The following is a 12,567-nucleotide window of genomic DNA, read 5'->3' on the forward strand; positions in this document are numbered from 1 at the left end:
TGGCTCATAAAACCCATGTTTTCTTTATTGTAAAAAAAAAGAAATAGAGATAAAAGTCGGCCTATTTGCTGAACTTGTCCTGCTTTCATCTAGATATTCTACTAGGACTAGTAGAAACAACCAGCTCTGCATGTCTTTTGTTCAGGGCATAAATATGTATGAAGTCTGGTTTTCCTTCATTTCTTTTGTGATTTGACTGTATCAAAGAGCATGGCTTTTGGCAAAGCTCCACCTTCCCTTCAGCTCTCATTTCTCAACCTAACGGAAGAAACAATGATCAAACCAGGCAAAAAAAGCAAGCAGCATATCTGCGCTACCCATCAGCTACAAACAAGGTGCAAGGAAAGCAGCTAGCAGTCCTGTCCGTCGTAAGGTAAGGACCCCCTCTGCTCTCTCAGGGACACAGAAAACCAATAAGGTAAGAATGGTGAGTGAGGGATGTCATTTTACAGCAGAACATTCTTGTGAATTTAACGTCAAGGCAATCCAAGCTGCCACTCACTTCTGTAGCATGGCTTGCCATTCCCCTAGCTGGTCACCTATGGGAAACCTTTTAATCGTGCCCTGAATCTTTGCTCGCCACTCTCTCATATAGTCTTCAATGTCGAACACAAATGGCTGTTGCCCAAAGTTGGCATCCACAATCTCTCCGGGTGTCTGGAGCCCCACAGTGGGATATAGATTGGCCTGCCAAAAAAACGAAGCCCAAGTTAAAAAACCCGGGCTCTTTAAGGAAAGAAAGCAGAGACATACATTTCCCCCCCTCCTTTGGAAGAGGGTCGTCAGGGAACCCTGAACAATGGGCTTCCGGGCCAGATGGACACATGGGCACTTTGCAGAAAATGGCTTTCCCTGAAAACCATTTTGGGAAGAGTCAGCGTAATACAGGTAGTCCTTGCAACTTGCAACCATTCGTTTAGTGACTGTCCAAGGTTGCAACGGCACTAAAAAAAAAAAAAAAAAGGGTGTCATGACCATCTCAAACCTACGATTGTTGCAGCATCCCCGTGGTCACCTGATCAAAATTCAAGCACTTGGCAACTTGGCATGTATGTTTATGACGGTTGTGGTATCTTGGGATCATGTGATCCCCTTGCGTGACCTTCTGGCAATGGGGAAACCAGATTCACTTAACAACCATGTTACTAACAACTGACTGCAGTGATTCACTTAGCAGCTGTGGCAACAAAGGTCATAAAATGGGAGCAAAAAAATCACTTTAAGTCTCTTGCTATGCAACGGAAATTTGGCGCTCAATTGTGGTCGTATGTCGAGGACTAACTGTACAAGAAACACTTCTCAAAATCAAAAGAAACTGTTTGCAGCTTAGGATCTTTGGAGTTGGAAGAAAAAAAAGTATACCTAGATTAGCAGATAAGATTACAGACATAGGAAGGGAATTGTCCAAAACGCAAACAATGAAAATGTAGCAGGTTGTCACTACAGTGTATGCTTCATTCAACATAAATCCTATATATACAGTATTTTAACTGTTTGCCGAAGAAGACATTAATGTGCTGTATTTTCACATGACATTTTGAACAGTTCAGTTAATTTCGGGAATGGGACAAGCATGGCGCAAGGGGTATCTTTCAAGGTGCCATATTTGAAAACTGCTTAGAAAGGCACATTGAGAAAGACAACTGGAATGAAACTGATTTGGAAATAAGTATGGCTTTCTCCTCCAGTCAAAATTCAGACTTCTATTTTGAGCTGCAAAACAATCTGTGGCAGGGCAGCTGAGTCAATGGCGCTGGCCTCTATTCTGTTTATTTGTGAAGTGTTTATGTTTTTATTCTATCCAATTTCAGGGACTTTTTCAGCATCTAAAGACATGTTGTATCAAATCTGGAGGTCTGTTGATGTACAAAAAACAGCAATGTATCACACTCCAACAATATATACGGTTGCTTTCTTGTTGTCACAGGCCTGGGCAATAAATAAAAATATGCCATTCATCTGTAATTTTTAAAGATTAAAACCTTTTATGCCTATACTGTGGAGTTAATTGAATCTCAACTAATATCTATCTCTACTGGCATTCAATAGCAAAATGACCAAGAATAAGCAGCTTTCAAAAAAACCATCTTCATAAATCCTCTCAAAAATTAAATCTCAGTTGGAACACATGATCTCGCTGCCTGTGGTAAAAACCATTTGGTAAAACTCTTAAAGCTGCTGAATGAAAAGCATCCCAGCTTTGATTTATGATGGACTCTGAAGTCAGCTGATTCATTTCCACTCCAACAAGCGCTGTTTAAGCAACTCTCTGCACTCCAGATGTGTTTTATTCCAAATCTAGGGATTTCCTTTTTGGTTACTGATTGTATTCTGCTTTTAACAATTCACCAAGGTGTAGGTTATTTTTAGTATACTTGAAGCAGTGAAAGCAGCAGCAGCAGCAAAGGCCTATTTTCATTTCAGGTTAAGATCCCAGGTTGCTTATTTTAGAGCAGGGGTGTCCAACCTTGGCAACTTTAAGACTTGTGGACTTCAACTCCCAGAATTCCTCAGCCAGCAAAGCTGGCTGAGGAATTCTGGGAGTTGAAGTCCACAAGTCTTAAAGTTGCCAAGGTTGGACACCCCTGTTTTAGAGCATCCTTGCCAAAATCGCTTCTCTTAAAAAAAATAATAATTTTTCCAATGTGTGGAAAAGCTTTGGCTCACAATTTGCCCCCGCCCCTCTTTTGAAGCCAAAGTTTGTGGGGGAACTAATTTCTCTACAAAACCTGCCCTTCTTACTGCCATGGGAGCTCCATCCATGTTACTAGCCTAATGCTAACCACTTCCAGATGGGACAAAAAGAGAAGGCAAGTCCTAAGCATCTCCCCCCACCACCACCCTTTTCCCACCGCCACGCTTTCAATCTTTTGTTGAGATATAAAACAAAAGTTGTACTTACAGGAAGATCCGTGAAGGCTATACCTGTGAAAGAGAAAATATTAAAGTCAAGGCAAAGGATTTTCCCTCAGTACCCTAAAACCTAAATTTGCCGTACACGTAGTATAGCAACAAATATGGTGAGCAAATAATTGGCGTGCAATAAAAGACGTCTCTAATCCATGTTCAGATTTGCGTAAGGTAGTCCTTGACTTACGACCGCAATCTAGCCCAACATTTATGTTAAGTGAGAAATTCATTAAGTGAGTTTTGTCCCATTTTATTACTTTTCTTGTCACATTTGTTAAGTGAATCACTGTAGTTGTTACATTAGTAACATGGTTGTTAAGTGAAACTGGTTTCCCCATTGACTTTGCTTGTCAGAAGGTCGTAAGTATACGAGTCAGTTGCCAAGCATCTGAATTTTAATCATGGGATCATTGGGAAGCTGCAACAAAAGTGTGAAAAATGGTCACAAGTTGCTTTTTTCAGTGCTGTTGTAACTTTGAACAATCACTAAATGAATTATTGTAAGTCAAGGACTACCTGTATGCTTATTGTGAAATCTGTGCCCAGGAAACATATCCATGCTCATCTAGGAACTGATCAGAGTAAATAGGAACAAATTTCTACTTCTTACTCCCATCTTCTGTAAAGCAGTTATTGTAAACTGGCCGGTCACTTAGGCGAGACGGGAGGTGTAGAAATCTGATAAATAAAACTGCAAAACTTTTTAATTGATACAGACCTACACTAATTCTCAATATGTTTAGCTCTTCTGAAGATGAGGCTGAGGATCTGAGCTAGATTTTTTTCAGTGTGGGTTTTTTTGGGGAGGGGTACGCAGGAATAAAATTAAGGCAAAGAAAGGGGGGGAAGTAATTTAAATCATATTAATTCGTGCTTCAGAAGTAGCCTTTTTCAGAGCAATTGCTCTTGGTTTTTTTGTTTTAGTCTGCTGCTTTAAAATAATTTTACGGGAGTTAATTAAGCAACTCACTGCTAGGAGAAGGAACAAAGCAGCACACAACGGAAGTATCCCTGCTGATCCTACAACTGAGTAAATGCACCAAGTGAGTCAAAGGAAAAAGAAGAGGCATTTATACAGATGACTGAACATGTCCAGGTTGTCATTTTTCCAGGAAGTCTCACTCTGGTATATCTCTGCTAACAGAAGGAAGCATAAAGGTGCTGAATGTTGATCTGAACTTTAATCTTAATTTGAAGCAAGGAATGAAAATGCCTGGAGTAATTCCTTCTTCTGCTGCTACTTCAATACCTTCAGACATTATGGGGGGAGGAGAATTTAAAGCCAATTCCCCAATCAGCAGTAGAAAAATTAGTGTCTCAACCTTTGTCCTCTAAATTATCTTGCACGAACAGGCTAGGTCTTTACCTCACCTATTGGGAGAAAACCAAAAAACATGGAGATCTATGCATTCTCGTTTCATGTAACCAAGAGAGGAAAGAAAAAGGGAACAAAAAAAGGATTCTGCCTGTTTGTAACCCCAATGGTGTAAAGTCAGAATCAAAGGACAGAGTGTGGCAAACATAACCTGGCCCGGTGCAAAGGAAGCAAATGTTTCTGGGCACAAAGATAACAGCCCACCCTTTCCCAGTTGGAGATGTTATTTTTAAAACGTGGCTGCATTCACGCACTCCCTGCTGCAAGGAAAGTGAGCTACCTGCAAGACTATTGGTGCACAGAGCATTTAAACTTCTTATCTGTGGCTTCCTTGTCTCGCTCGCTGGTTACTACGATGACATTGATATTGCAAACAGCAGAAGGGGAACTGGATTTTTCTCCTCCAGTACTTGGTAAAATGCTATGAATATGGACTATGCTTTTATTTATAGGCAGTCCTCGACTTCCAAGAATTCATTAGGGACCGTTCAAAGTTACAGCAGCACTGGAAAAAGTGACTTACGACCATTTTTCACACTTACAGCCATCGCAGCATCTCTGAGGTCACAGGGTCGAAATTCAGATGCTTGACTGACATTTATGACTGTCCCAGAGTCACGTGACCTCTTTTTGCGACCTTCTGGCAAGCAAAGTCAATGAGGAAGCCAGATTCACTTAACTAACAACTAAGAATTGCTAACTTAACAACTGCAGTGGTTCATTTAACAACTGTAGCAAGGAAGGTTGTAAAATGGACTAAAGTTCACTTATGAACTCTCTCACTTAGTAAGAGAAATTTTCAATTGTGGTTGTAAGTTGAGGACTACCTGTATTAAATTTATAGGCTGCCCATCTCGCTACCCTGAATGATTTTAGTCTGTCCACACCGGCACAAGAATATATGAATGAGGCTCAGATTATTGGGAAAGAGTTCATTCTATGCCCCCTTTCCTGCTGCAAACGGTTTTCTGAAAGCTTAACACTAAGTGGGATTTACACTACCACATAGGTTTTCTCTCATTGGTGACACAGTTGTTCCACAGCCAAGATAAATCTATCACCACAATAGCAGCAACTGCTTCCACTTTTAGCCAAGCACATCCATTTTAACACAGATAGGAAAGGATGACCAGAAACATACAGACAGGACTGGGATATTTTTAAAAAAGAATTGCAATGCGGTTGCTAATGGAAATAATTCAGATGCTACAAAAGGATGATATTATCCCCTAAATAATAGCAGATTCTTTTACAAATAGGCATTGACTTCTGGACTGGCTTTTTCGCACTTTCTCAGTGTAAAAGGACTGCCATTCCCAGACCTCCTTGGGCCAGGCCAGCTGGGACTTCTGAGAATTCCTACTGGAGAATGCCAGGTTGATGAAGACCGTTCTGTACATTTTTTCCTCTCTTTTCTTTGCCCAGAGAGAAAAAATCCAGTTATCGCTAAAGCAATTCTGAAGAGCAAAGTTGAAACATCCACATAATGCATGAAGTCAGAGGGCTGAAACATCAGACTATAGATTCTTATATTTAAAACAACAGCCAGCCAGCCAGCCAGATACTCCTGAGAACCCCACCAGTTTATCATGAAAATAAGAGTTGTGTCCCAACTGTGTTTCTCAACAAGTGGTTATTGAGGGTACTCTGCCGTTTGAACAGGGACTTTGCTATAATTTTTCAGAGCTGCTTATTATACATTTGTACAGCTGCCTTTCAAAGCAATTTAAATCAAGAGTTTTCCCCCACATCTTGCTGCAGGGAATCCCATAAATGTATCCGGTACTCTGGTAAGTAGCACTTTCACTTACCTATCCCCAATTTACAATAAGCAATTCTAAAGAAATAATAAAATAAAAACAGCAGACGGTTTTCCCTTGCTTTGTGCTAGAGTTATATCCCCCAAAAGCTTGCATAAAGCAAAACACTGAATAGTGGATAAAGGGGAGTTGCAAGGAATGGCTGTCAAATTTTATAACTCAAATGCTTTGACAAATGTACTCATAAATTTTAGAGCCTCAGTTTTAAGTATTACATTACTCAAAGAGGTTTGTTTCTTTATCTCATGTTCTATGAAAGCATTTCTTCTATCTTTTCTACGGCTGTATTTCTAATGCACAGAGCAGACAAAACCAGAATGCATCACAGCACTATGAATATTATTGGCTTTGTTTTGTGCACAGAGGAGATTCTCCCAGGTTAAAATAATATCCCAGGAGGAAAGGTCCTTACTGTATATTCAACTTGTTTCCAGTGTTAGAGGGAACCTCTTCTGTTGGGGAAAGGGGGTGGGATAAGATATTGATGGTTATTTTAACTCCACATGAATGGGAGTAGCTACTGCGCATATAGAAGTAAGTGGGAGATGGGCCACACAACTCAAAAAGCAATATAATGTGATGGTAGATGCATGAGAAAGGAGTTCTCATGCTCTTCTCAAGGCTATGTTTTAGGCGCAGTACTCTTCAACATCTTCATCAATGATTTGGATGAGGGGATATAGGGGGAACTCATCAAATCTGCAGATGACATCAAACTGGCAGGAATAGCCAACGGTCCAGAAGACAGGCTTAAAATACAGGAGGATCTTGACAGACTTGAACCTTGGGTGCTATCTAAAAAAATGAAATTCAATGGTGAAACAAGTAAGAAAAACCAACGCAATATAGGTGATACCTGGCTCAACAGTGATAACTGTGAGAGGGATCTTGGAATCCTAGTGGATAACCACTTAAATATGAGCCAGGACAGTGTGTTGCAGCTGCCAAAAAAGCCAACACAGTTCTAGGCTGCATTATCAGAGGGACAGAATCAAGATCACATGTAATGTTAATAGCACATGATAATGCCTTGGTAAGGCCACGCTTGGAATACTGCATCCAGTTTTGGTCGCCATGGTGTAAAAAGATGTTGAGACTCTAGGAATAGTACGGAGTAGAGCAACAAAGATGATTAGGGGACTGGAGGCTAAAACATATAAAGAAGGGATCCTGGAATTGGGTATGTCTAGTTCAATGAAAAGAAGGACTAGGAGTGACATGATCGCCACCTTCCAATATCTCAGGGGCTGCCCCAAAGAAGAGGGAGCCAAGCTGTTCTCCAAAGCACCTGAGGGCAGGACAAGAAGCAATGGGTGGAAAGGAGAGAAGCAACCTAGAGCTAAGGAGAAATTTATTGACAGAACAATCAGTGGAACAACTTGCCACCAGAAGTTGTGAATGCTCCAACACTGGAAGTTTTTAAGAAGAGATTTGTCTGAAATGGTACAGATTTCCTGTCTGAGCAAGGGGTAGGACTGGCAGACCTCCAAGGTCCCTTCCAACTCTGTTATTATGTTCATTCTGTTCTGACTGTATGATCAAACATGAATGGAATTGAATTTTGATAAGAGACCTTATGAATACGTTAACATTTCAAATGCGGTGAGAGAAAACTGGACCAAGTGTTCCTATTTGCTTACCTAAACTGTGCCCATTCTTTGTGTAGAAGCAGGTGTTGTTGATGAGGTTCACGCAGCAGCCGATTACATCGCCAGTAGTGAAAGTGGGGCCATAGGGCTGCCCTGTCCCTGATGAGCAGAAGGAGTGTCCATCATCGCCATGATAGCCATAGGAATGCTTATCCCAACCTAAACAAAAGAAAAAGAATAAACAAAGAGCTCATGAATAGAAAGTGGCATGCTTGACCTCGGGAAGTAAGAGATTCAAAGGTGACATCACTAGGAAATGTCTAGCATTTGCATTAATAATGCAGGAGGATTCTAGTATGTGCAAAACATTCTTCATGGAATGTTCTGACCTCCCCAAGGTTGGACCGTGGCCCTTTTCAAGGTTGAACCACCCCCCAGAGGGATTAGAAGTCAGAATGTTTAGGAGTCAGAATGTTCTGTGAAGATATTTAGAAGGTAATTGTGGGGGAAAGTGATTGTAATAAATAAGCTGTCCTATTCCAAACACAGAGAAGCCAGAAAATGGAGAACTGTTTAATCATGGGAAAAATAAGACTTTAGCAACTAAAACTATGGATTGTTTTTTTTTAAAAAAACTGTTACAGGTAGTTCAAGACTTACAACAGTTTGTTTAGTGACCGTTCAAAATTACAGCAGCACTTTAAAAAGTGTTTTTCACACTTACAACCATTGCAACATCTCCATAGTCCAGTGATCAAAATTCAGATGCTTGACAACTGATTCCTATTCATGAAAGTTGCAGTGTCCTAGGATCATATGATCGGGGTTTTTTGTGATGTCTCACTTAGCAGCAGAAATTTTGGGCTCAATAGTGGTCGTAAGTCAAGGACTATATGTATTTCTAGAAATTGCAATATAACCCTCACACCTTCCTCTACAAGATGGCGATATAAACCAGTAAAGAAAGTATTGCTCAGGCTGGGTTTTTTTTTTTGGTTTTTATTCCAAATAAAAATGTAGGAATCTAAATCCTACATTTCCACAAATCTCTTATGCAGCTAGGTTGCCCAAGTGACAGCATGGCTGCCTCTTCTCCATGAATTTGTCTTTTCTGACAGTTCTAATCATAAATCCAACATTAATACAGGATCTGTATTTCAAGGTCTCTGTTAAAGGGAACATGAGGCTTAGAAAGAAAGACAATCCTCTATTCCTTTCATAATCACTTAATAGTACTTAAGAAATTAAGAAGCTACGCTGGCATTCATCTGCTGTACACAGGCAGTCTGAACTAATCAGGAGCCCTTTTCAAGCATATAAAACAATTCAGGTAATTACATGAAAAATTTACTGTGGCTGCAAGCAAACAGAAGGAAAAGACAGACAGCCAAAAAAAAAAAAAGGGGGGGAGAACTAGATTGATCATTGTCTGATCCCAGCAGTCTGCCATAGGCCAAACCAGTTAAGTATCTACTCCTCTTTCAGAAATCCAAAATATCCTCCTCTAAAGCCTATACAGTATTTTTGAATCTGGGCTAAAGGCCTCTTTGTTTATTCCGAAGTGTCATAGTCACAGGATGAGCTTTTGTGTGGCTTCCACAGATTTATGTTTAGTCACATACTGAAGACATTGTTTTTCTCATTCTCTTTCAACACAAACCAGTTTCCAGTCAAGGAAGTATTTGAAGCATCATATTGCACAATCCACAATCAAGTAATCATGGACTAAATATATGCTGCTGTACCACAAGCAGAATATCCCTGGCTCAGGATAAAAAGTCCTAGCCCCTTGAAGCTAAAAATTATAGGATGTTGCCTAAGGCCAAAAGCTGGACAAATAGAAATTAGATTCAAATGTTTAAGTCCAGATTGATTTAGCCATAGTTAAAATTTATGAAACACACAGAATGAAATCTGGCAATATGGTAGTTCTTTTCCATTTCATAAATATCTAGTTTCTGAGTAGTCCTATAATCATGTTATGCTAGAATTGCTTATTAGCAGGAATGGGTTTTCTTCTCACTGCCGCAAAAGGAACCCCAAAGGTTAAAATATCATGGAGATCAAGCTATATTCATACACCTAGATTTGAGGGCATAAAAATATACAGTATGTGCTCTTGCTTGTGATCTGTCAGGTTGCTCCAATTGCTGTCAACACCCTTATCTGAAAGGACAGTGACACATAACTACTCTAAAGTGCTCCACCTGAAAACAGCTTATATTTAGTTTCAGAATGAAACAGGGACAAGGTGACCTACTTGATCCTTACACACCCAAACTTATAACTAACTATATATTTAGGAATGCTTGTGCATACATCTTACTTTTAAAACAGTGATTTGGGGAATAAACATCCAGATGACAACCTAACATTAGAATCCCCAGCATTTTCCAGATTACCAGTCATCTGCTATGGCTTTCAGTTTCACACCAAGTTTTAAACACAAAACAACAACAACAATTGGATATAGTTTGATATATTAAATTGTAGCTAAAAACTTTAAAGGCAAATGAATGAGCCTGCTTAAGATACCTGCCAGGCCTATTCACAATAGTGACTCTTGCTGTGTTACACCAACAAAAGACTGCAAGGGAAGCCAATTTACTTACCCATCACCATCATCATTATGATCAGTCACTAAACAGGGACTACTATATTACATTATTCAGACAGTCTATCACAGAACCATGAAAAGTATGAGTTTTAATCATGCCAACTTACCATGAACTTTTAAACCCCCAAATTAGATTCTTGTTTAGGCTCCATGGTCAATATACGATAGTACCATACATTTCTATAATCTTCAAAATATTTAGAACAATTCAAAGACAGTATAAAAAGGTTTATATTGCAATATAAAAACACTGCCACTCATCCTTTTTATGTATTATAGTTGTCATTCTAAGTCCACCAATTCACCAACAAAAAACATCCATAAATACTGCTGCTATTGGTGACTAATATTGTTTGCAACCCTGTAATAGCTACATGAAGCAAGATGCCATTCTGAGTTCTACCATACTTACATCAACTTTCCAACATGGTGCCCTCCAGACATGCTGGGTCAGCAACTTACACAATAGACATTATAAAAGAATATAAATTCAGGCTTAGCCACGAATCTCACAGGATGTAATTAGCTAGTCACTAATAAAACTACTTCACAGGCATAACGTATAAACCCACACAAAAGGTGTGCTGGCATATTACCGAACAACATGCCTGTCTCTTAATAATGTTAGGATAAATTTTCCTCCCTACGTGGGGCTGAAGTCATCATTGGTCTCTTTTGTGTAAAGCACATTAGATCAGATCACCAACTGCTTTATTTATGTTTGGAGGATAAGGTTTCCAAATTACAGTAATATATAATTTTGTGGGCTTCCACTCTACCTTCGGATGCAACATACATAATTTTGGATTTCACCCCCAAATAACAGACAAAGTCCGCTGTTTCGAAAGCAAGACAACACTTGGAATTTATGTCATGCAAATGATGTCAATCAGAGATGATGTAAAGTAAGGCAAATAATGTAGCTCGATACAAATGATACCAACCATATAAATTCAAATTTAATAAACATTTGGCTTTAACAGAATCTGTTAAAAACTGAACTTTTACTGTACCCTCTGACCATTTACAGATCTGAACCTCAACAAAGATCACAGGTGCCCAAAACAATAGGTGGAGTATCAGTTTCTCCCATCAGAGTTGCTGGTTGTATATCAACACCTTTTTTCCCGAATCAGCTTAAACAGGCATATAGAACAGTAGCCTTATTTGTGTTTTGCAAACAGATGCATTCATCATCTCCTTTCTAGTGATGTGTTGTCAGGAAGATGTTACTGGAAAAGCCGGATAGCCCAGCGATCTGAACAAAGGAACGGCCATTATCCCAGAATCTGCAACCAAATACGTTTCTCGTAGTCAGCCTCAAAGATATTCAATTCCAGAGACAGCCTCAAAGGCCTGCATAGAGCGCTCGTCACATGTTCACAGGTCTCACCTGATGCTGTCAATTACATGACTTCTTGCAACTAAGCATGTGCAATTTTAGATTAAGAAAGAAGCTGCAATTAAGTACTAATTATTTGCTAGTATGTGAGGCAGATGCCAGGATTTAAAAATAGAGCCACATGGTGAAATATAAGAATCCAAAATTAAGTCATGTGCATAAAAAAGTTAAACAGGTTTAAACAGAACTTATTTTTTTAAAGAAATATCTGAGAAGTGTTGAACTGAACTGCCAGCCTGTTTTGCGAACCTTTTCAACCTTATTTCGGCAATGAAAGTAATAACAGTAATTTCACAACGCTTACAAATGTCAGAAGTTTTCATAATGCCAGATGCCATTCCTGTTGCCAAAGGTTTTCTAATGCTGGGACAAACATCCAAATATGCATCATTTCCGATGGGATGTGCATTTCGCTGAGGAGGCATGATACATGTATTGGCTCAGCCGAGGACTAAATAAATCCCTCTACTCTGAACAGTTTCACTCCCAAATGTTGGAAATGTAAGAGAAAGGCAAAATGAGGGCTGGGCAGATGCCAAACAAGAAACTGCAAGACAGTGAAATCTCCCTGAAAACTTAGGGTAACATTACTTTACCATCTGCTTCCAATTTACAGTGACAAAGCAGCTTGTTCCATGAGACTAAAAGCTGAAGGAGCCAAGAGAAGCAGAAGTTATTTCATTAGCTAAAAAACCCAACAGGTTTTGGATTCTCCAAACAGCTGCTACTAGATCATCATTATTTAAAGCCTTGCCCAACTTAGGCAGTTGTTGAAGAAATGGCATCTCGGTTAGGCAATTTCCCTCTTTATCATACTTTTCCTTGTGTATGGAGATTCTCAGTCATCCAAGTGG

The 12,567-nt window shown here is 39.5% G+C and overlaps 1 protein-coding gene across 1 annotated transcript in view; it reads right to left on the bottom strand.

Annotated features, from left to right (window-relative positions):
* Positions 1-12,567, bottom strand: part of RANBP10 (RAN binding protein 10) — a 38,246-nt gene that overhangs the window by 14,347 nt on the left and 11,332 nt on the right. The window contains exons 4-6 of the mRNA XM_026672019.2: positions 7,746-7,913; positions 2,903-2,925; positions 503-687 (exon numbers count right to left, since the gene is read on the bottom strand). Coding sequence (XP_026527804.1) covers positions 503-687; positions 2,903-2,925; positions 7,746-7,913 — 376 coding nt within the window. The remainder of the gene's footprint in view (positions 1-502; positions 688-2,902; positions 2,926-7,745; positions 7,914-12,567) is intronic.

Source organism: Notechis scutatus, chromosome 9 (assembly GCF_049901735.1).
Source record: "Notechis scutatus isolate UNSWTSFEM ecotype Mainland chromosome 9, rNotScu1.2, whole genome shotgun sequence".
In the NCBI taxonomy this organism is placed as follows: Eukaryota; Metazoa; Chordata; class Lepidosauria; order Squamata; family Elapidae; genus Notechis; species Notechis scutatus.